This window comes from Hibiscus syriacus, unplaced genomic scaffold (genome assembly GCF_006381635.1).
Source record: "Hibiscus syriacus cultivar Baekdansim isolate YM2019G1 unplaced genomic scaffold, ASM638163v2 tig00112762_pilon, whole genome shotgun sequence".
Taxonomy (NCBI): Eukaryota; Viridiplantae; Streptophyta; class Magnoliopsida; order Malvales; family Malvaceae; genus Hibiscus; species Hibiscus syriacus.
In genome coordinates, this window is record NW_024063399.1 from 891,606 (window position 1) to 916,354 (window position 24,749).

Sequence of the window (24,749 nt, forward strand, 5' to 3'; positions counted from 1 at the left end):
TTATTTTGTTTATAATATAAAATTTTGAATTATTAATTTTATTTAAAAAAATTATGATCTCTTTTTATTAGATAACTTACAAGTGTTGAATATTAGTTCCTTCATGTGTAAAGAAGATGTCTATTTCATCCACTTCTCTTAGCATCCAAAGTAACCACGTACTACTCTTTCTAGTAATTCCCTCGAAGCTAGGTTGCTTTTGGCGCAAATTTCGCGGCATATAGATATTCCAGAATGGTTGACTAACTACATGCCAATAACTGAAAATGATATTAATATAAAATAACTGAAAATTAAAATAATCCAAACATATTCGTAATAACTGGACCTAAAAATTACAAACTTCAAACCCAAAAACAGTTTGAACCAGAGATAGGGACGGTTGAAGGGAACCTCCTGGTATCAGAACGATAAGGTGGCCCATGTATATTAATTAGGGAGAAACCGTTACAACGGTTGGAGCCGTGGACGGTGGAGGGAGCGGATAAAGTCAAAAAAACTAGACGGTAACTTGTCTGGTTCGGTTCAAGTAGAGACAGATTGTGAAACTTAACAGGACACTGACGTCGCAGTCAAATAACAACGAAGATGGCGGATTGGGAACGCGAATCTATTCAAGTCTTTGTAGGACGAAGTCCATAACTGTAACGGTGCATGGTTGAGTGACAGATTTCAGTTTTTCATTGGAACATGTCTTGGCTAAGTTTGCTTTGTTTTTTCTTAATGCAATTTTCACTATACGTGTGCGTTATGTAAGAAAATTAGATATGTATGAATTTATGTATCAGATAATGTCTTGGCTAAGTTATGTATGAATTAGATCTTTATAAGTTTAAACTTAAGTAAAATTACACTTTTGTTCCTTAAAACTTTTCAAATTAAATACGTAATAATCCTATTATTTTGAACTTAGATGTTTTGTCCCTTCCTATATTTGATCTCATCTCCGTCCCTGGGTATAACATATATGATTTAGAGTAATCTATAAATACACTAACAACATATCAAAATATAAATTTTATATAGGTCCATGAACTAGTTTACTTTTGCTAAATACGCCTTTATATTTTGTTGTACCTAAAAAAGCCTCTACACTTTGATTTGTATTTAGATTAATCTTTATTTCAAATGAAATACTGATTTATATTAGGAGTCTTCTCGAGGTATAAATTAAAGGCGCTGAGCTTATTTGGATAGAAATTAAAGCTTTAAGACTTACTTGGATGCCAATTAAAAGTTTAAGGACTTGTTCGATTATTCAAGTGGATTGGAAGTATTAAGGGTTAATCTAAATAAAGCAACAAACCTCAAGGGCATATTTAAAATATTAGCCATATATTTGCAAACACATTTTTAATAGGCCTAAATATACTAAGAGTCCCTATATTTTTTTAGAATCTGAATAAAGTAACAAACTTGTCATCCTTCTCCTTTCAACATGGTTGCTTGCTTGCTTGCATCTTAATTTAATGATCAATGGGAATCTGTCGAGAAAATCTGATAAAAATATCTGCAAGCCTTGATTTGTGGGGCTTCATTGTTATTATTATTATTATTATTATTATTATTATTATTATTATTATTATTATTATTATTATTATTATTATTATTATTATTATTATTATTATTATTATTATTATTATTATTATTATTATTATTATATAGAATAACCTTGGTCATGTATTTTTGTGGACAAACATGTAACGGTGCACGTGTATGTGTGTGCACCAAATCTGTTGGAGAAATATTATCTAATATGGATTCAATTTTATATTAAGAAGGTATACATATAATTGTATTTATGGAGAATTATAAAAAAAAATCAGTAATAAATATTGAATATAATGATAATGGTATGAAATAAACAAAATGAAGTAACGAGAAGAATAATAACAAGAAAAAATTGTAAGAATAAAGAAAGATATATGTATTATTATTTTAATATAATAATTTTATAACATTTAAATAATTTCTTAACATTTTAAATCAAGCGAGCAATCTTCTTTTAATATTCTCTCTTCAAAACTCTGTATGTTTTCTAAATTATTATTTTTTTTGAAAATTATGTTTTCTAAATTAACTTGTGAAAAGCAAGGCTTGTTTTAAGATATGTATCTAAATTATATATATATAAAAGTATCTAATTTTTTTTTATAAAAATAAGTATTTAAATTATATTTTTTTTTTTCATTTAGGTATCTAAAATTAGCACATGATATTAATTAAAAAATACTTTTCATTCCTAAATAAAAAGATGATATATTTTAATATTTACTTTGAATAAAAAATATTTTAAATATTTAGGTAAAAAAAGTACGCTATATTTTAGACATTATCTTAAAAAAAACGTATTTTAAGTAAAAAGAGAAACGTAATATATTTTAAGTATTTATTTTTATTTAAATTAAACTAAAAGAAAAACCGTTACAACAGTTGAAACTCAAATCTTGGACGGTTGAGGATAAGTAAAAGAAAAAGATGATAACAGTTTTGTGGAACTCAAACCGTTGGTAGAATGTTTTTGTATAGTCGTAGGATAATGAGTAATTTAAGTACAGTCAGAGAATAGCTAACCATCAACTTTTTTTTTTTTTTTTTGGATAAGTTAACCATCAACTTTCTCAAGTCTTTACGGTCCAAAATCCTGAACCGATACGGTGCCGACATTTCTATGAATGGGCGACAGGCTTCATTCTTCATTGGATCAGGTCCCATAGTTTAGTTTGTTCCTTTTTAGGATAAAGTACACCCGAGATCCTTAAAATACGAAGACTTTTAAAAATTATAAATAGTCATTAAATTCATCGAATAATTATAAAATGATCATTAAATTTTATTACAATGATGCAAGGTAATCATTAAATTTTATCGAATTGTTAAAAATAGTTATTAAATATATCAGAATTTTTTATTATGAAAATATTATGATGAACATTTTTTAACAATTCTATATTTTATGAATTTTTAAAGTTTAATAATTAAAATGATAATTTGGTCAGGATTATAATGTGATACCTCACTATATATATATATATATATATGAATGTATATTTTTATATTTAAGAAAATTAGATATGTTAAAGGAATGATCATTATCCCTAGAGGTCTTTGGTTCGAGCACATCGTATGCCAAGGGTGTTTAAGCGTTTATTGTCGAATGAGTTGACAGTCTTTAGAACAGATACTAACTTGTAATCACTCTCGTATTAAAAAGAATAAATAAATCTAAAGAATAAAAATGAAGCTTGAAAGGGCGCCGTGTTTGTTGGTAAAGATTCCACAAAGTAAACTGGAAAACGATGCTCAACTTGAAAGCTTGTGTTATGCTTACATGCACTTGTTCAATTATTATAATTCTTGCATCATAACAGATAAACCATCTTTCCTCGATCAATTAGCTAACCAAACTAATACACTTTAATGTAAGCTGACATCCACCTGTTTATTGGATTGAATGGTAAAAAAATTTATACAAGTCTCGAGTATGAGCACTGCGGATGAAAAAGCTAACATGAGTAAAGTCGATTCAACAATGATTTACTGCTTTGCAAACATCCCTTGCGTTAATGACGAGAAATAATAATCTTTTCCCCATTGAGATTGAATAATAATCTTTTCCCCATTGAGATTGAGTAATTTTAGGAACCGAGACGGGGAGATCGGCTTACCGCCGATGCTTTTCATTCCAATGGAACTCCCGGCCTTGGGGTGGAGAAGCTGCAAGTGCAACCAAATCAGAAGGGTGCTTGAAAATGGGGCATATGACAAGTTGGATAACAATGAAAGCGATTACGTGTTAATCAAGAAACGCATTTTAACAAAGTTCTTACGAAATTTGGTCATCATATTTATGTTTCTGTGCGCTATGAATACAGATGTTCATGTAACTGATTTTTACATACAACTCTTCATACTAGGGCCGATTAACGTATGAAACAGTGCACCGAAATGTCAACTAGCAACCGGCGTTACCATTTCAGTAAATTAATGAAAAAAGCTTCCAAAACCCGGAGCAGGAGAGTGGAAGGCATTGGACCTGAATCGATGAAAATTTGAGAATTGATCGGAAAGGCCAAGGCTTTGAAGAATCCCTGAACACTGCATGGAAATGAACATTCTGAGATTGACACTAGCCCATCGTGACATTAACTCGAGTCCGAGTCCACAGTAACTCGGGACAGAAAAGCATTACTAAGAGCTACATTGTTACCGGATAGCTACTTAGTTTGCAACTTAAGCAGACCATCCAGTATCTGCAGAAGGTGGCACCAAATAGGCCAAATCAACTTAGTTGAATGCACCAAAAAGCAGGTTATATGTTAAGAAAATTGACCGACATTAATACGATAAACACCGAGAATCGACGTTAAAACAATACTGAATGAAAAGAAAACTTCGACATGGTTTTCTTGCAGACCACTTAATTCGAGACAAGAATCCGATAACAAGTGGTCTAAGACAGTCATACAAGTTTTAGAACATGTTTAAACAATGAAATCAGATTCTTCAACCATGGCCTTTGCTTAGGAGAAACATACTTCAACCATGTATTTTCATCAAACACCACCAAAACCCAAACTTCACCAACTAAAGCAAAAGAAAAACACTAAAGCTTAAATGGGTAACAAACAAAATGATCTCAGAAGTGAAAATACAAAAGAGAAAAGAGAGAACCTGCGTGTTTATCTAATACGATTAATTCATATTACTTATTAACTAAATAATAATCTTATAGAAAACAGAGTACATGCATTTCTAAGCTTACATTCAACCTAATAATGAGTATATCATTCATTTTTCTTGTCAGGCTTCATCTTAGCTTCAGTTTTCCCAGTGGTATGGTTCAACATTGTATGCATACTGCTGGAGGAAAGAAAAAAGAACCATCTCCACGCACACCAATGTGTTTTGAAGAGCTTCCTGAATGTGCTCTACATCCAACCAATAATGATGTGATCGAATGATGCCCAGATAAAAGGAATGGAACTAAAATTAAATATTGTTTAGTTTCGAATTCATCCAAGTATTTAAGTTTAAAAGTGTAAATGAGATAAGATTTTAATGTCCCGATGTTTAAAAAACAAGTTTTTAGCTGCCAAAAGCAAAATAAAACGACCCCCTTGATGCACAAGAACTTTGCAAGTGGCTTGTGAGGTGCCAACTCTTTGGCAAAGAATATAGTGCCAATGAAACAGACACATTGAGGATGACAATGAATGTCCAGCTCAACCAGGAAGGATAAATCTTAAGGAGTTGCTGTGTTATCATCAACATCGAACACACCGGCCGGATCACCACGAATTGCCATGTCCAGTACATGAGAAGCTTTAGTGTAGGCTGTAGTTTTGAGTACAACAGCAATGGATCAGAGAGACTTTATTGAAAATGTAACTTTTTGGAAGTAAGCATGCTTTAGTTTATAGAGTTAATAGCAATAATTAGATAAAATAAGGATCTAATTAAAAAAAATATAGATAGAAAGATATTATAGCAATTATTCCTGAAAATAATAAAGATTAATTATACTATTATTTCTCGGTGCGGTTGGGTCAAATATTTTCACCCTAAACATGAACTGAACCCAAACCCAATTCTTTTTTTTATAAAAAAAAAACCTGTACACTATAAAGTTTGGTCGAGTCAAAACCTGTCGAGTTCAGGTCAAATGCCCACTTTAAGATCTAACATTTCAATTAAAAATAGTAAAATATTCTAGAGACCACAAAACTATGATCAAATGATCGTTTTGATCATTGAACTTTCAAAGTTATAAAATCATTAATATTGAATTGTTACAAAATGGTCATTAAATTTATCAAAATTTTCACCTATTATAAAGTCATAGTGATTATTTCATAACAATTTGATAAATCTAACAATTATTAAATAATTTTTAAAAGTTTAATGACTAGATGATCATTAGAGCATAATTCATTTGCCTCCTAGGGATGGGCATGAGTCGGGTTTTGGCCAACCCGACCCGAAAATTTTACATCATTCACCCTACCCTCCACCCGACCCAACTTGATAAAATTTGAACCCGATCCAACCCAACCCGAAATAATAAAAATATTATTTTTATTCAGTAAAAACAATAATTTAATTGAAAAATGTATAGAGGGGTATTATTGTAATTATTCCTAAATATATAAAGTACAATTATATTTTTTCCGGGCCGGGTCAGATATTTTCACCTTAAACCCGAATCCGACCCGAACCCGATTTTTTTTAAAAACCCGACCCGATCGGCGGTTGGTCTGGATGATGGTTGGTCTGCATGTAATAAAAATTTCTTGGCTTATTAGAAACCTTCAGGCATGAAGGGTTACCAACTTTAATAAGCTTGCGATTTCAATATGTTTCAGAACTTTGGGCCATGGTTCGATGTTCAAGGCGCCGGGGGTTTTTCAGTGGTTCTTGTTGATCCATGGAATAACAGATCTGATGTTTCCTCTGAAGAATGGACCTATCAGGTTAATTTCTGCAGATCAACAACATTATCCGGCCATATATTATCGAGTTATCGACTTTTCGAGTTATATATATCATCCATAGATTTTTTTTGAATAATTATGTGGGAATTGAGGGAAAATACCTTGGACTAGATGAATTAATTCAATCAAATAGTTCACTGTGGACAAAGGGGGTTGTATTCTACCTATCAACAATTCACTGATCTGATACAAGGTTTCTTTCCTTGCTCCACAAGGCAAGGGTCCTTTAGCCTTAAATCTCACTAGTATGGGGAAGGGTCAAGCTTGGGTTAACGGACAGAGCATAGGACGATACTGGCCGGCCTATCTCTCACCATCCTATGGTTGTACTGAGAACTGCGATTATAGAGGAGAATACGATTCAACGAAATGTCAACAGAATTGTGGCCAACTGGCTCAGACATTGTAAGTTTACGAAACATTCAATCTCGATCCTATATGTAAACTTCTATGTTTGATGTATTCTCAAACTGTTGCTATTACCGCTGTTCAGATATCATGTCCCACGCTCTTGGGTACATCCCGGTGAGAACTTATTAGTAGTTCATGAAGAGCTCGGTGGTGATCCTACACAGATTTCAGTGCTGACACGAACTAGCCAATAGATAAGTTCATTTGTATCCGAGGATGATCCTCGGCCAGCAGATTCTTGGATACCAAATGAAGGCTTCGGGTCTCAGAATCCTGAAGCTCAACTCAACTGTGAACAAGGCTGGCGCATTACTTCGATTAAATTTGCCAGTTTTGGATCTCCGGAAGGAAATTGTGGTTCATTCAAGGCAGGGACTTGTCATACTAACATACTATCAATGGTTAAAAAGGTAAGGAAGCCTTTCTTTGTTCATATATAGTACCTTTTAGATTGCAGATTCCTCAGTTAAGCAAATTTCTTCGGCATCCATGGTTGAATTTGCAGGCTTGCATTGGTGAGGAGAAGTGTTCGATACCCATATCTGCTGCTAATCTTGGTGATCCTTGCCCCGGTGCACTGAAAACCCTTGCCATTGAAGCTATATGTAGTGAATGAAATCCCATTGCTTTTTTACTTGGTAAAAATACAGCAATGCCGTAGGTTTTGTATTTTGACATGCAATTGAGAACACAGAAGCTTGCTGAATATATCTTTCTAAATTATATGCCACTGGAAAGTACTAAAAAATTTCACAACAAATCAGTTTTGTATGATTATCATTTTGGTAAAACGATTAAATTTATCCCACAAAGACATGACGCATACAAGATTCACAAGTGTTTCGTTTTATAATCAAACGACACCATTGTCTCACTACAAGACAGGGTCCTTACCGGCATCACGGAACAAGAAGTATCTTCCCAATATGCTCATTACTTTCCATGAGTCGATGAGCCTCCCCAGCCTCGGATAAAGGAAAAGATTTGTAGATGATAGGCTTCACCTTGCCCGTTGCAACTGCAGGCCAAACATTCTTCTCCACTTCACTGACAACCATTGCTTTGTTCTCTTGACTTCTCGGTCGCAGCACAGCCCCTGGATGCAAAAATATAAAATTAAGTTAATAAACTGTTATCTAAAAAGGGCATGCTTTCCGATATGCCCCAGAAGATGCAACATGTGTAAAGATTACATGACATTAGATGCGTTATAATTTTCTCTATTACCTTGCACCGTGAGCCGCTTTGGAAGTAAAGTATTGAGTTTAATTTCGGTGACTGCTCCACCCTGGAAGCCAATAATACAAAGCCTTCCATCGAAGTTTAAGCTGTCCAGGTTTCGCTGAAGGTAGGATGCTCCAATACAATCCAGAATTACATCAACACCTGCCATTAAACATTTGAGAATTTAAATTGGGCATGTAAATGCTGAGAAGAAGAGCAACAATTCCAGTGTTAGAACTCAGACCAAAGATGTTATTATAAAACTCAAGAACGTACCCTTCCCTCCAGTTTCTTCCTTAACACGTGCAACAAAATCCTCTGTCTTGTAATTGATGCAGACATGAGCTCCAAGTTTCTTGCAGAAAGCTAATTTTTCATCACTCCCTAGGGATCAACATTACCACATCTATATATAATACCAAATGAAAACACAAAACTTTCAATACAATCACTATTGAAGGTAGACCTGCTGTAACCAATACTGTTGCTCCTTTGTCCTTGGCTATCTGAATTGCAAAAGTGCCAATTCCACTTGAACCACCATGGACCTGAAATTCTTATAGCTCTCAGATTACATCTCAAGCAGCAGACCAGATCGTATATGATATAGCTAAATGATACTAAAAAGAGACAGAAAGATATAGAACAAGTCAGGTCAGGCATTGGAATGTTTGTTAAGATGAGGTGCCAAAACCATACACGTAAATTCAAATAAGTTCATTGTTAAGCATTTCAGTAATGCTCTCAGCGGATAAATGTCAAGACAAATAACTCATACTGTAAGTTAAAGGATAATTGATTGATCAATGGTCAGGCCATACCAAATACTGTCTTCAGCGACACGGACACAAAATCCTGAATTCCTGATACTAATATGGACATGTTCACACCTGACACCTACTAGGACGAACTCATGTAAGCTTGAACAGCCGACATCGGAGTACAAATTAGTGGAGAATTGGCACACACCTGCTCTATATACAAGATCCTAAGATAACCAACTAAAGCTTATCCATGAATCATATCGTCAAACAGAGTTACCCTACAACCCAAAGCATTGAACTAGGCCAACACTGAATGATACATAGACAACAATAGTGGATATAAAGGTTACCAGGAAAGTCTCCCCGGCCCATAAGCGACTCATCATAAAAACAGTGGACCAAACAGTACAAGCCACTTGAGGCAAACCAGCAACATCTTTGAGTGACACCCCAGGTGGGATGGGAAGAACATGTCCAGCTGGAACCGCCACTTTCTCAGCATACCCACCTCCACTAAGAAGAGCACACACCTGCATATAAATATAGCACAAACCCAATTTCATAGAAAGGCTAAAACCTCACCAAAATTCAATCTTTAAGCCTCATCCCATGAGGAAAAAAGCATCGGATCGTTCATATAAAAACCACATATTTTCAATTAAGAAGTGGGGTTTCTTCAATTTTACCTGATCACCAACTTTCCAGCGAGAAACATGGTTGCCAACAGCTAGGACGGTGCCTGAACATTCAAGGCCAGGGTAAGGGCTAGCACCCTTTGGAGGAGGGTAATAACCTTTCCTCTGGACAGTATCGGCCCGGTTTAAAGCAGTGGCTTCAACCTTGATAAGGACTTCATCATCCTTGATTTCTGGGTCATCAACTTGCTGTAATTGCAACACCTCTGGGCCTCCTGCTGTTGTTATCACCACTGCCTTCATCTTTTTTTTCTTTCTTTATTTTGGCTATGTAGTAGATTGATAGGTAATATAGGCAAGAATGAGATTCCAGAACTGGGGTTAGGTTTTGATGAGATTAATTTGTGTCTTATCAATTAAGGACTCAAAATTTTAGAATAAACTACATAATTGGTCAATTTTGTTTCATTTTTATAAACATATGATTATTCGATCTAGAAAAGTTAATATGTGGTCACTTTTATTTTATTTTAATTAAGATTTAGTCACTTAACATTAACGACCGTTAATTTTAATGATTTTATGATGTGGCACATTAATAAAAAGATTTAATTTTTACTTTAATCCTTGAACTAATTAGGGATTATTTTATAAATTCAAATCAATTTAGGGATAAAATTCTAATTTATCCTTTTTTTAATATACTCATCTTCTTTCAAATCCACTCAAATCCCTAACATCGCCTCCTCTATCTCTTACCTTTCCTTTACCATTCTTTATCAAAAAGCAATTTATCGGGGTGGTTCTGCGGTGCGGCGCCTAAAAAACGGCTAATATACGGCGTGACCGGTTAAACAAGTGACCGGTTAAAATTTAGACCGGTTATGTTATATTATTTAACCGGAAATATTATAAAGTACAATAACATACTAGGTAGCGCTTATATAATGTAATAGGTAGCGCTTATATTTACCTATTTTATAAGTAAACCGGTATATTTATACCGATAGCATTGCAAATTTACCTATTACATTATATTATATTGAAAGTGTCCATACTTTTTATAAAAAAGATCGATACTTTAACAGTGTTTCATGTTTTCCACCTACAATATTAATTTAATAATTTCATTTGCACAAAAAATTATTTGATTGTTTTGATATTTTATAAAATAATATTTAGAATTTTTAATTTAATAATAATATATATCGTAACGTAAAAAATAAATCATTAGACGCCTATAATTACTAAATATAACCACTACCTATTACATTATATAAACGATACCTATTACATTATATAAGGGCTACCTATTACATCATATGTTTACCTATTATATTGAAAGTGTCCATACTTTTTATAAAATGATCGATACTTTTTTTAAAACTTATGTAATTTATGTTTCAATTTTTTTAACAGTGTTTCATGTTTTCCACCTACAATATTAATTTAATAATTTAATTTGCACAAAAAATTATTTGATTGTTTTTATATTTTATAAAATAATATTTAGAATTTTTAATTTAATAATAATATATATCGTAACGTAAGAAATAAATCATTAGACGCCTATAATTACTAAATTAATATCTTAAAACTCACTCAAAGGATAACCTTAAGAACACTTGAAGAAGCAAGAGAACAACTGTCCAAGCAATCAAAAACGAGAAAATCCCAACATGATAACAACTGAACATTTCATATCAATGTTCAAACTCAAGTTGTAGATTTTGATTTCCTTTGCTTGGCATCATATGAGATTTGGATTTTGATTTCCTTTTGCTTGGCATCATATGAGATTTGGATTTTGATTTCCTTTTGCTTGGCACCATATGAGCTTTGGATTTTGATGAGCATCGGAAGTATTTCAGACTTATGATTTGGGTGGTACTCAACTTATGATTTTAGTTGCTATTTGTTACATTTCTTGTATACCACCCAGATCATACGCCCGAAACGTTTCTGACGCTTTAAAGTTGACCAAAAAATAAAATGGTCGGGATTTCCCTCGCGTTTATACGTTGGAAAAAAAACAATGGAAATTAGGAATAATCAATGATAACATGCATATTGGCTTGGGCTAATATTTATAGTGGAGCCGAAATATATATTGAAATTCAAACTCAAATTGAAATTTAAATTCAAACTCCAATTACATATGAAATGAATTTGAAATGCAGTGTTAAATTGAACATGAAAATTGCATAATTGATTCATACTGTTCAAGTAACATGCTTTATGAACCATCAAGCTAAAAGACAATATTGATTGAGTTCAAAGCTGAGTTGTGAGTTGATGGAGTTGTCACACTTGTCACATGGTTGGAATAAAGTACTCACATGCGAGATAGATTGTTTTGTATACATAACCCATCTCAACGAAATTAATCCAAATAATGTACCCATAACAATGTTCAATTAATGTACCCACAACAATGTTTAATTGATTTGTTGTTTAATTTTCAATTTGAATTATTTGATTTAATAATTTCATTTGCACAAAAAATTATTTGATTGTTTTGATATTTTATAAAATAATATTTAGAATTTTTAATTTAATAATAATATATATCGTAACGTAAAAAATAAATCATTATACGCCTATAATTACTAAATTAATATCTTAAAACTCACTCAAAAGATAACCTTAATTAATGTTTTCCACAGTGAAAAAAGTATGGACACTTTTATAAAAAGGATAGACACTTTACAATATAACCACTACCTATTACATTATATAAACGATACCTATTACATTATATAAGGGCTACCTATTACATCATATGTTTACCTATTATATTGAAAGTGTCTATACTTTTATAAAAAGGATCGATACTTTTTTTTAAAACTTATGTAATTTATGTTTCAATTTTTTTAACAGTGTTTCATGTTTTCCACCTACAATATTGATTTAATAATTTCATTTGCACAAAAAATTATTTGATTGTTTTTATATTTTATAAAATATTATTTAGAATTTTTAATTTAATAATATATATACCGTAACGTAAAAAATAAATCATTAGACGCCTATAATTACTAAATTAATATCTTAAAACTCACTCAAAAGATAACCTTAAATTAATGTTTTCCACAGTGAAAAAAGTATGGACACTTTTATAAAAAGGATAGACACTTTACAATATAACCACTACCTATTACATTATATAAACGATACCTATTACATTATATAAGGGCTACCTATTACATCATATGTTTACCTATTATATTGAAAGTGTCCATACTTTTTATAAAAAGGATCGATACTTTTTTAAAACTTATGTAATTTATGTTTCAATTTTTTTAACAGTGTACTGCGAATTTAAAATGATAATATACTTGTAGTTATTGTACATACCTAAATATGTACTGCGAATTTAATGTTGTACCCACCCTTTAACTACCACTACCAATGCCACATCCTATTGAAAGCAGCACGACAGAAACATGTTCAAAATGAACCTTCGTTTACATATCCATCAACTCCTGGAGCACTGAACTTGCACAACAAAATTTTTGCCATGGATAATACTGATGTAGACAATGTTAAGCCAACCGAGGATTGCCATGAAGTACATAATGTTGATGAATCTGACAGATTGGTTGGTCAGCTCTTCTGTTCACGTGATCAAGCTTGGCACTTTTACAATGGATTCGCACGGGAACATGGGTTTAGTGCACGTAAGGGAACAACACGGCTTGACGTGGAAGGGAATGTGAAGACACAAGAATTTTGTTGTTCCAAAGAAGGGTTTCGAGTATCAAAAGTCAATACTGTTGATCGTCAACGTGCTCATACGCCAGTCACAAGAACAGGATGTAAGGCTAGAGTCATAGTTACAGCAACAAATACAAACGATCAGTGGGTTATAAGTAAGTCTGATCAGAAACATAATCATGCATTGTGCACATCTGCTATGACACCATTTATGCGTTCTAATCGAGCTGTAAGTAAGGCTGATATCGATGAGGCAACAACATTGAAAGAGGTCGGTGTTGGCACGTCACAAGTAATGAACTATTTAACGCAGCAGGCAGGGGGCTATCATAATGTTGGATTTACACATAAAGACCTCTACAATGCACTTCAAAGAGGTAAAGCAAAGGAAATCGTCGATGGGGATGTGAATGCGCTTATTGCCTACTTTGATTATAAGAAACATGATGATCCCGGGTTTTTTATGACATACTCGGTAGACGAATCGGGGGCATTGTATAATCTTATTTGGTCGGATTCTACATCGAGATCGGATTACACATGCTTCGGTGATGTAATTGCGTTCGACACAACGTACAAAGATAATTTGTATGGTCGACCAATTATGCCTATTGTTGGTGTCAATCATCACCATAACACAATTGTGTTTGCCACTGTCATAATCGCTGACGAAACGTCTCAATCTTTCGAGTGGGTGCTACAGAATTTTTTAGAAGCCATGATGAATAAATCACCTATTTCTGTTGTAACCGATGGGGATAGGGCAATGCAGAGGGCTATCAAATCTGTTATCCCTTATGCTAAGCACAGATTATGTTCTTGGCATCTTTCTCGCAATGCACAAGCTAACATTGGTGACCCAAAGTTTACAGCAGCATTCTCAAAATGCATGGCTTCCTGGTGGACAACCAAGGAATTTGATATTCAATGGCGTTCGATTGTTTCAGAATTCAACGTCCAAAAGCATCCATGGGTGATTGAGAAGGGAAATACACGACACTTATGGGCACAAGCATATCTAACCGGTCATTTCTTTGCCAATATTCGCTCAACACAAAGGTGCGAGTCTATGAATGCTTCACTAGCTATTGCACTGAAACACAAGAAGACATATTTAGATGTTGTTCGTGCAATTGAAGATGGAATTAGTAGAATGCGTATGAACGAGTTGAAAGCGGATTACTTAAGTTCCCATACGAAGCCCTTCCAGATCACAAAACTGGTCGACCTTGAAAGCCATGCCGCTGCGATTTTTACCCGCGAATCTTTTCGTGTGTTCCAAGATGAACTTATACGGGAGACATTGTACCGGATTGAGGCAGAGATTAAGTCCTTATCAGATGAATGTCAACATTATATTTTGTCAAAGTACGCAGAAAAAAATAGGAAATTTGAAATTAGTTTTGATTCTCGTACGAAAACTCTAATTTGCTCCTGCAAAAAATTCAAGACCGTTGGACTTCCGTGTCGCCATCAACTTCACATTTTGAAGCAATTGGACTACACATATTTGCCCGGGACTTTGATTCAAAGTAGGTGGACTAATGATGCGAAGGCTTCTGCACCCAGCTATGTTGATTTGAATGTGTCTCCAGAAGTGATGCAAATGGCAAGGTTCGCTGCTCTACGTTCAACGTCAAGTAGGTTATGCTACATTGCATCAAAGACAGACGAGTCTTTCAAAACCGCAAGAGATGAGATGAAAAACTAATAGAAGAATTAGAAAACTCGTTTGGTTTGAATCATTCAGTCAACCAGAGCATTGTAGTAAACAATGTTCGTGACCCTCAACGAAAACAACGCAAGCGAAAAGAAGTGCCGAAGAACAAGGTCGAGAAGAAATTAGGCGATGTGGGTACTGCAACGGTGAGGGGCATAACAAACTAACATGTCCTCAAGTCAAGCTTAGTTTGAGGACAAGCACACAGCCTACATCAACTGATTTTTTCGAAGACGGAATGGAATGACAACGATCTCCATATAATATATCGTAAGTATCAACATCACTCCTATTGTATGTACATATAAATATTTTGAATGAAGGAAGAAAAACCGCGTTACTTCAAATTACCGACACTTTTTTAAATGGTATCGACACATTTTTATTCCAATCTGGACATAAAGTACCGACACAACATTATAAAGTGTCGATATAGGTTGTAGACCTATTCGCTCATAAAACCGGTATATTTATACCGGTTATATTACAAAATTATCTATTACATTATAATTATGGGTTCCGATGTGTAAAATGTCGACACTTTTTTAAATCGTATCGACACATTTTTCTTCCAATATGGACCTATTTTATTATAATATGTTGAAAGTGTCCATACTTTTTATAAAAAGGATCGATACTTTTTTTTAAAGATATGTAATTTATGTTTCAATATTTTTTAAGTATGTTTCATGTTTTCCACCTACAATATTAATTTAATAATTTCATTTGCACAAAAATTAGTTGAGTGTTTTGATATTTTATAAAATAATATTAAGAATTTTTAATTTAATAATAATATATACCGTAACGTAAAAAATTAATCATTAGACGCCTATAATTACTAAATTAATATCTTAAAACTCACTCAAAAGATAACCTTAAATTAATGTTTTCCACAGTGAAAAAAGTATAGACACTTTTATAAAAAGGTATCGACACATTTTTATACCGGTTATATTACAAAATTATCTATTACATTATAAATCTGGGTTCCGATGTGTAAATGTCGACACTTTTTTAAATGGTATCGACACATTTTTCTTCCAATCTGAACATAAAGTACCGACACAATATTAGAAAGTGTCGATAAAGGTTGTAGACCTATTCGCTCATAAAACCGGTATTTTATACCGGTTATATTACAAAATTATCTATTACATTATAAATATGGGTTCCGATGTGTAAATGTCGACACTTTTTAAATGGTATCGACACATTTTTCTTCCAATCTGGACATAAAGTACCGACACAATATTAGAAAGTGTCGATATAGGTTGTAGACCTATTCGCTCATAAAACCGGTATTTTTATACCGGTTATATTACAAAATTATCTATTACATTATAAATATGGGTTCCGATGTGTAAATGTCGACACTTTTTTAAATGGTATCGACACTTTTTTCTTCCAATCTGGACATAAAGTACCGACACAATATTAGAAAGTGTCGATATAGGTTGTAGACCTATTCGCTCATAAAACCGGTATATTTATACCGGTTATATTACAAAATTATCTATTACATTATAAATCTGGGTTCCGATGTTTTTTCAATCGACACTTTTTTAAATGGTATCGACACATTTTTCTTTCATTCTGGACATAAAGTACAGACACAATATTAAAAAGTGTGAAAACTTTGTTGTGGATATCGAAAACAATGCTATAGTCATGTGTTTCGATACATTTGCAAGTAGATGTAAAATATTAGTATTGATATTTCAACAATCCTCAAATGTATATGTACACATAGAAGCGAATATGGAATAATTAATGAAAATATACACACAATATAATCACACCAAATTATAAATACACAAGAATGTTCAAATAATGTACCGACAAACAAAATTAATCCGATGAAAAAGGGTTGTTTCTAACGAAGTCCGGAACATTAGAGGCCTTCAACAAATTTTCCAAATACTCTCGTATGTTTCCGCCTTTTTCTGAGGACATACATAATATTTCAATTATCAACTAATGAGGTGCAATTTACTAACAATAAATTAAATTCGCATAAGCATGAATAACTTTGTGTCATACCTAGAGCTTTGTCGTTCGAATGGGAAGCAGCGTCAAAGGTATGTGGACATATGTAATTGTATTTCTATATAAACACATAAGTTGTTAAAATAATCAATGTCTGAACACCTGTTCAACTGGAAAAACATATTGCATAAATGCAACTTACCGGATTATAAATCATTTTTTCCGCTGAATCATCGACCAAAAGTGTATTTAGCTCGTTAAAATCTGGACACGCGTTCCAAACATCATTGAGATCTTTACAGTAGGTAACAAAATCGTATGTTTTGCATTTTTTTTGATCCTGTTCACAAACAGTCGAACATAATATGTAGGAATCATAGACAACGAAAAGTCAGCAAACTGTAATGACATTCATCTTACCCACACGAATAGAAAATGCTCGGAAAATACAGGTAGTTTCTCAAGTACACGGTCGACGTTATGCCTGAGATTGTAATCAAGTTTGAATGTTAACATTCAAATGTATATTAACGATTTGACTACAGTAATTCAATTGCCTCAAACATGTTCTAACCTCATCTTTGAAGACCAAAGGGCAACAACAAAATTGTCGACACAAAATTGCATAAATTCAAATAATCCTCTTCTGAGGACAACATCTACAACATGAAGAAAATGAGATTAAAGTTCTACGCTTATATGTTAAAATAATGGATACAAAAGAATAGAATTAAAACCTGCCGGCAGTCTTGGGATGTAGGCAAGGACACCATTGAGATCAAAAATTAAAAGTTTTCTTGAAGGCGGCGTTGCAGACACGATATACTTGTTTGGATCATCATCTTCATCATCATCATCATCATCGTCATCATCTTCATCGCCAGCTTCATCGTCATCATCATCATCATCGTCAGCTTCATCTTCTGCGACCGCTTGGTTGTCCACATCTGTTTAAAGAAAATAAAATAAAGTTCAGAACGTGTAAATGTTAAGAAACATAGATAATGAATTACCTAACTCGTTTGATGTCGTTGACGTAATTCGTTACGCAACATGGAGACTTCACGTTGCAATGATGAAATATCGGATCGCATTCCACTCACAAGGGAATCAATATGCTCCCGAAAATTGACCATGTATTCCATCACGGTCTTAATTGTGACATCCTCTGCAACTGGAGCTTCTTCCATCATTGCGTCTCCACTTGGTTGCTCTTCTTCATGGCCAACGGGGTCCATTTCCTCCCTCTCTTGATCTAATCCGACCTCCTTGACACGCTTCCAACCGAGTTTTTCAACAAAATCATATCCCGCTTTTTTAATAAATACCATGTCAATCTTGCGGGTTAATCGAACAGGGGCGTCATGCGAAAAATCAACTTCCTTCTTCTTCAACAGATGGGTGATGACACATCCATATGGTAGTGTAGTTGAAATTGTTGCTCCCTTTGTGACCATATATACAATTGTATTAAATATGAGTTTTGCAATGTTTGGAGCCGTTTTGGATTTATACTTTGCTATCCACCAATAATCGCTGTCTCGAAGCGTTGAATGTTTTCCCCCACTAGGCCGGATATAATTGTACCGGTTAGATTGAAAAATTACATATTACATTATACTTTTGGGTTCGATGATTTTGGGATCGACACTTTTTATATATGGATCGACACTTTATGGGTGCACCTTGTTTTCCATTCATTCTGGGAAAAAAGTATCGACACAAACTATATTAGTGTCGACACATTATTTAGACATATTCTCTCATAAAACCGGTATAATTGTACCGGTTAGATTGAAAAATTACATATTACATTATACTTTTGGGTTCGATGATTTTGGGATCGACACTTTTATATATGGATCGACACTTTATGGGTGCACCTTGTTTTCCATTCATTCTGGGAAAAAAGTATCGACACAAACTATATTAGTGTCGACACATTATTTAGACATATTCTCTCATAAAACTGGTATAATTGTACCGGTTAGATTGAAAAATTACATATTACATTATACTTTTGGGTTCGATGATTTTGGGATTGACACTTTTTTATATATGGATCGACACTTTATGGGTGCACCCTGTTGGCCATATTGTAAATTTGCCTTTTACTTCCAAGTATCGACATGACCCTTAATGTGTATAAGAAACATGTACAACAACATACTGCTAACTTTTCTCATCTCATTCATAATTATATTCACATACAAAATATAAATCGTATACAAAATTATAAATCTTATACAAAATTAACTCGACATTTACATCATTGCATCCTTTTGTTATTCTTATGTAATATTGCAGCTTTTGTTATCTCCTGTCTTCGTTCATTTTGATTGTGGCTTACGAGATCGTTTAATACTCGCGATCGATCCCAGTCTCCAACAACCTATATTCAAATTGTCAGAACGTTAAGTATTGTCAACTACAGCATTCAATCTACGACTTTTAACAATTTTACCACAAACAATTTTTTCTATCCACTTACAAAATCACCAGTTGCCCCTGTAGAACCGATCGATTCCATCCACATCATCACATACATGCCGCAATCATATCTGTTACAAAATTTGAAAACCACACATGTCAATTATGATGAATACTGCATAAATTAAGCTTTCTATTGTGATAACATCTCATACCCATTCAATTGCTTATTCTTCTTATGCTCCACAAATTTGAAATTTTTCAAGGGATACTTTCCTAGAGATCCACATGACTCAACCCAAATGCGTTTCTTATTATAAAATCTAATATTTTAATCTGCATTAAAATAGAAGAAGTTATGCACCAAAAAAATTATGCATTATAATTTACATAATGTCCTTTCATACAGACATACATACCAATCTTAGCATCCTTCACTCTCTGTTTAGCTGCTTCAGTTGTAAACATACTATCATATATTGTTACAACATGATCTACCATATCCAACACCAACAGATACCAATGTGAATTATGGTAGTTTATTGTGATCATTATCTGCAACAAATTTCACACCCAATTTGACAAAATTCAACATTCTATATCCGAAAACATCATTTGCAATTGGTATGGTGTCTTACTTTCTCACAGTCGGTGAATTTCACATAGTTATCCAATATGACACCCCAGAAGGTAGAAATATTCTCAACACTTTCTTTGTTGTTGGCTTCCAACGCCTGTTGCTGTAATTACGCAACAAACATTATTAATTTACTGTCTATAACACTACTTTTCAATATTTATTAATTTAACTCACCACTAAGAGGTATGGAAGGTAGCCAATCCTCCGGTGTGACTTTTGAGAATCGTAGCATATGGTCCAGGCGAGCAAATCGATAACCTAACAAAATTAATTACACAATCAGAACATATTCAATAAGTTTTATTTATTTTCTACTTTCTACTTACCACACCGCCAACCCATTCCGTAGGCTTCAACGTTGCAATGTCGTATACAGTAGCGAATTGATTTCCCATTGATATTACAGAATATCTGTATGAATCATTAGGATTAATATCTTGTCATGAAATATTTAAATATCACTCACAAAATAATATATTTCACTTACCCCGATTCTAACTCGCTATTCCATAAATAATCACAAATTGCAGCTTCGATGTCATCAATTCCGGTTGGAATATCCGCTTTTTCAACCTACAATTTTGCATACAAATTTTTGTCACAACAACATAATAAAAATCAAATTAAGTATTCTTTTATTAAACTTACCTTCTGCTTCTTCTTCTGGGGTGCAGGACATTCCGAATCCAAAACTGCTGCTATAACACTCTCCTGTATAAATGACATCGACTTCCTTCCTCTCATTTCTTCCATCTCTATTTTTTATATTTTTTCAGTTCATCGTACTTTTTTTCTACATAGCTCTTCATATTTTTATTTCACCCTTCAATTGAGCTCCTTCATCCGAGTATTTATCAACCACCCCCTTCACCCCCGTAAGTTCACTCCTCAAATCAACAACCTCCTTCACCACTCCCTAAATTTTTCTCCCGTCACCATCTTAATATCACCCTTAACACCCCAACTTCTTTCACCACTTCACCCCTCAACACCTCTACTTCTTTCACCACTCCATCTATTTTTCCTTCCACTACCCCCTTATTCCTCTCGAGTGTATCTTCGACTCTCTCGAGTTTCTCTACGACTTGATCAAGTTTCTCTTCGACTCTTGATTGTCTTTGCATGATTTCAAATTGGATTTTTTGATATCAGCCAATTCAGACATCAAAATGTCGAAGTTACTCTGTTTTGCTTCACCGTCGTCCCACTCACCTTCATCCCCCAATACAACCATCCCTCCTTTCTTCTCCTCTGCTCCACTGCCTCCTACATCCTTGCCAATAACCTTCAAAAAATTAAATTACAATATTAAGACATTGATTATATTCTTAATATTATTTAATTACATTTATTACCATTTCTGCTTCTCTCTCTATCCAACTTCAACTTCACCATCACTCTAACCACCTCTTCCTTCCCCCATGCACGGATGCGTGCCACTCCGGTTCTTTCATAAGCCGGCACTGCCTCACAGCCCGACCAAAAATCGAACAGTGCAACCTGCATTTATAATAAAATTTATATTTTTATATAAAAACACAAAAAAGTGATTCAACTCATTTACCTCTAAGATTGCTATGCACCCTTTGAGGTATCTCTGGCTGCCCTTTTTAAAGGTGATTATTGATTCAATCAATCTCGAATGGATATATCAGCCCAATTGAATTCACCCTTCAAGCCTTCATCGCAAATGAGCTTCATATATTCCTTGTTCGTTGACGTATCACCGTTGGACAAAGAAATATCCCGACAAGGTACAATAGAACTCGGGCCTTCAGCTCATCCCCCAAGTAAGATCCACTTTTGATATCCTCTTCAACTTCAGTATATGTCACCTTATGATTCAAACCATATTTGGAGGCAAGTGTTTTCCAGTTCTTACTCCTACAGACTTCTATAACACTTTTGCCTTTGTTTTGTACCCCCAATACGGCTGCAGCAGTCGATACCCCCAGAGGGAATGAATAATCACCATACTTAGCCATACATTGACTGACGTCAAATTGTGCCATCAAGGATCGACACAATTCCCTCCGAATAGGTCGATCCCTTACTCCGATCAACGATCCAAAACCTATTTCTCCCAGCACATTCAACTGACCCTTCTCCTTAAGGTGTTTAATTAATAAATTCACCCTTTTAATGCTGCATCTTGTCGACACTTCCTACATTTTTTAACAATATATAATGTTATAGTTCTTATATATTTGTATCAACGTATTTACAAGTTTAATGAATACCTTATTTTCATGTGCTTTCCTCCGTTCTTTGTATTCTTTACTATCATTCCTTGACTGTGTGATGTAAGGTTCCTTTTCAGCATCACTCATTGAATTCCATTTGGACCTCACATCTTTTTTCACCTAATATTAAACATAAACGTTTCTTAATCAATACATTAACACTAAATACTAATACTACTCAATGTCAATTTCATTTTACATACCGAACCGCTCTGTGTGCCATCTCCCTTCATCCTTTTGCATTCGGCCATACTGTTAACATTTAAATTTGTAATCAATTAAAGTTTATCGATACTTTAATCCAATTACCATTTCAACAATAATAACAAAAAGACATTGATACTTACTAGAAGTACATATATCCACCTTTGGTTGCTTTCGAGTCTCGGCCTCAATTTCAAAGTCATCTGCTCCACCAACAATTTTCCAACCCATTGACTCCATTTTTCCTTCATATATCAGTTTACGCAAATCAATTATTTTGTTACATACATTTTTCAATATACAAATATAGATAACTACTCTTGTGGTAAAACGGTTTTCTTCAAAAGAATTTGAATGGCCACACCAAAATGTGTCGGCACATTTATACAACCTATAATATCATTTTCTACCTATAATATTTAATAAAAGTATCGACATTTATATTTTCCTTGAATATCTATTTCTACCTGCAATCGGTCTCAAATGCTTCCTTACTCCAAAACCCCAAACAACACATAAAAAACCCTATCGCGATTACTGTAATAATAAAAAATTAGGGTTTCGACAACATACTTTTCGATTCGACTGCAGCAACAAACAAACAAACTTCGCTTTAGAAACGCCTTCTGAAATGCAGCAACAATTACTCTTCGATTTCAAAAACTCGTCCGTTCTATCTTTTTTCAGAGGATATTTAGCTATGGCCTTTATATTTCATCGGATATGTTATTTATATTTAATCGATACAAATACAAAAGTGTCGATACTTTTATGTCAGGTGTCGATACTTTCGAAAGGATAATTACCTATTTCTTTGAAAGTGTCGATAATTTATTACACGTACTTACGAAAGTGTCGACACTTTCAATATATCCGGTATCATTTTACCGGTTTTATCATTTTGTTACCGGTTTTATCATATTTTACCTGTTATATCGTTGTGGATCGATATATTTTTTAAAGTATCGACACATTATAGGCGCTATAACTGCTTCTCTTTTAAATTCACAAAGTGTCGATCCTTATAACGTATCGACACTTTTAAATTTACCGGTTTTATCATTTTGTTACCGGTTTTATCATATTTTACCTGGTATATCATTTTGGATCGATATATTTTTTAAAAGTATCGACACTTTTTAGGATTTAAAACTGCTTTTAAAGTTATGTAATTTATGTTTCAATTTATTTAATAGTGTTTCATGTTTTTCACCTACAATATTAATTTAATAATTTAATTTACACAAAATTATATTTGATGTTTTGATATTTTATAAAATATTATTTAGAATTTAAATTTAACAATATTAACCAAATATAATAATAAATATGTTTTCAACAGTGAAATAAGTATGGACACTTTTATAAAATGATATACTTTTTTGAAAGTTATGTAATTTATGTTTCAATTTTTTAATAGTGTTTCATGTTTTCCACCTACAATATTAATTTAATAATTTCATTTACACAAAAAATTATTTGATTGTTTTGATATTTTATAAAATATTATTTAGATTTTAAATTTAACAATATTAACTAAAGATAATAATAAATATATTTTCACAGTGAAATAAGTATGGACACTTTTATAAAAAGGATAGATAATTTACAATATAACAGGTAAAAATATGACAAAACCAGATTCATTATGACAAAACCGGTAAAATTTACTTGATATGTTAAACGTATGGACACTTTTATAAAAAGGATAGATACTTACCGATAACCAAAGTTTACCGGTTACCAAATTTTTTAATAGTTTTTCATATTTTCTACCTAAAACATTATTAGTTGTCAACATAATAGGTACCGCTAAACCGAATTTATTAAATACATTTTAATGTATCCGGTAATGCTGTATATTAGCCGTATATTAACCCGCCTTTCCTGAGACAATCCCAACTTATCGACGTATATTAGGTCGGAAAAGGTTTGATATTCTTTAAGTAAAATCTTAGAGTTTGAATTAATAAATACAAAATTTGATATTTGAAGAACTTCACCAGTTATATAAGAATTTAACGGCACAGATTAAATTAATTCAATGGTTAAAGAAATGATTGTTTTTCTAAGACGTAATAGATTCGAACACCAGTGATTGCAATAGTATGATTAAACGTTCATTGTCAAATGATTGAGAGTATTTAAAACATATAATATTTTGCAATCACCTTAATTTAATAAATAAAAATATAAGAATTTAACATGATTTTAGTTTAAATATATAATCTAGATTTATATGACTATTCAAAAATGGAAAAAGAGGGGGGGGGGAAAC

At 33.2% G+C, this 24,749-nt stretch overlaps 3 protein-coding genes and 1 pseudogene across 3 annotated transcripts; 2 read left to right on the forward strand and 2 right to left on the reverse strand.

Annotated features, from left to right (window-relative positions):
- Positions 1–4,787: 4,787 nt before the first annotated feature.
- On the reverse strand, positions 4,788–5,688 carry LOC120183436 (annotated as a pseudogene).
- A 589-nt stretch (positions 5,689–6,277) lies between these two features.
- Positions 6,278–7,195, forward strand: LOC120183468 (beta-galactosidase 8-like). Its single transcript, XM_039188150.1, has 2 exons — positions 6,278–6,899; positions 6,988–7,195. Exons 1-2 carry the CDS (start codon positions 6,742–6,744, stop codon positions 7,097–7,099), a joined length of 270 nt encoding a protein of 89 aa, XP_039044081.1. The 5' UTR covers positions 6,278–6,741; the 3' UTR covers positions 7,100–7,195.
- Positions 7,109–7,873, forward strand: LOC120183437 (beta-galactosidase 6-like; the record flags this gene model as incomplete). Its single annotated transcript, XM_039188132.1, has 2 exons — positions 7,109–7,315; positions 7,411–7,873. Coding segments are annotated over 2 exons (318 nt in total), but the record flags the coding sequence as incomplete, so codon positions are not given.
- On the reverse strand, positions 7,604–9,831 carry LOC120183467 (quinone oxidoreductase PIG3-like). The gene is made up of 6 exons (XM_039188148.1): positions 9,580–9,831; positions 9,244–9,423; positions 8,596–8,677; positions 8,406–8,513; positions 8,133–8,291; positions 7,604–8,001 (listed from the first exon to the last, which is right to left on the reverse strand). Exons 1-6 carry the CDS (start codon positions 9,829–9,831, stop codon positions 7,805–7,807), a joined length of 978 nt encoding a protein of 325 aa, XP_039044079.1. The 3' UTR covers positions 7,604–7,804.
- Positions 9,832–24,749: the final 14,918 nt, after the last annotated feature.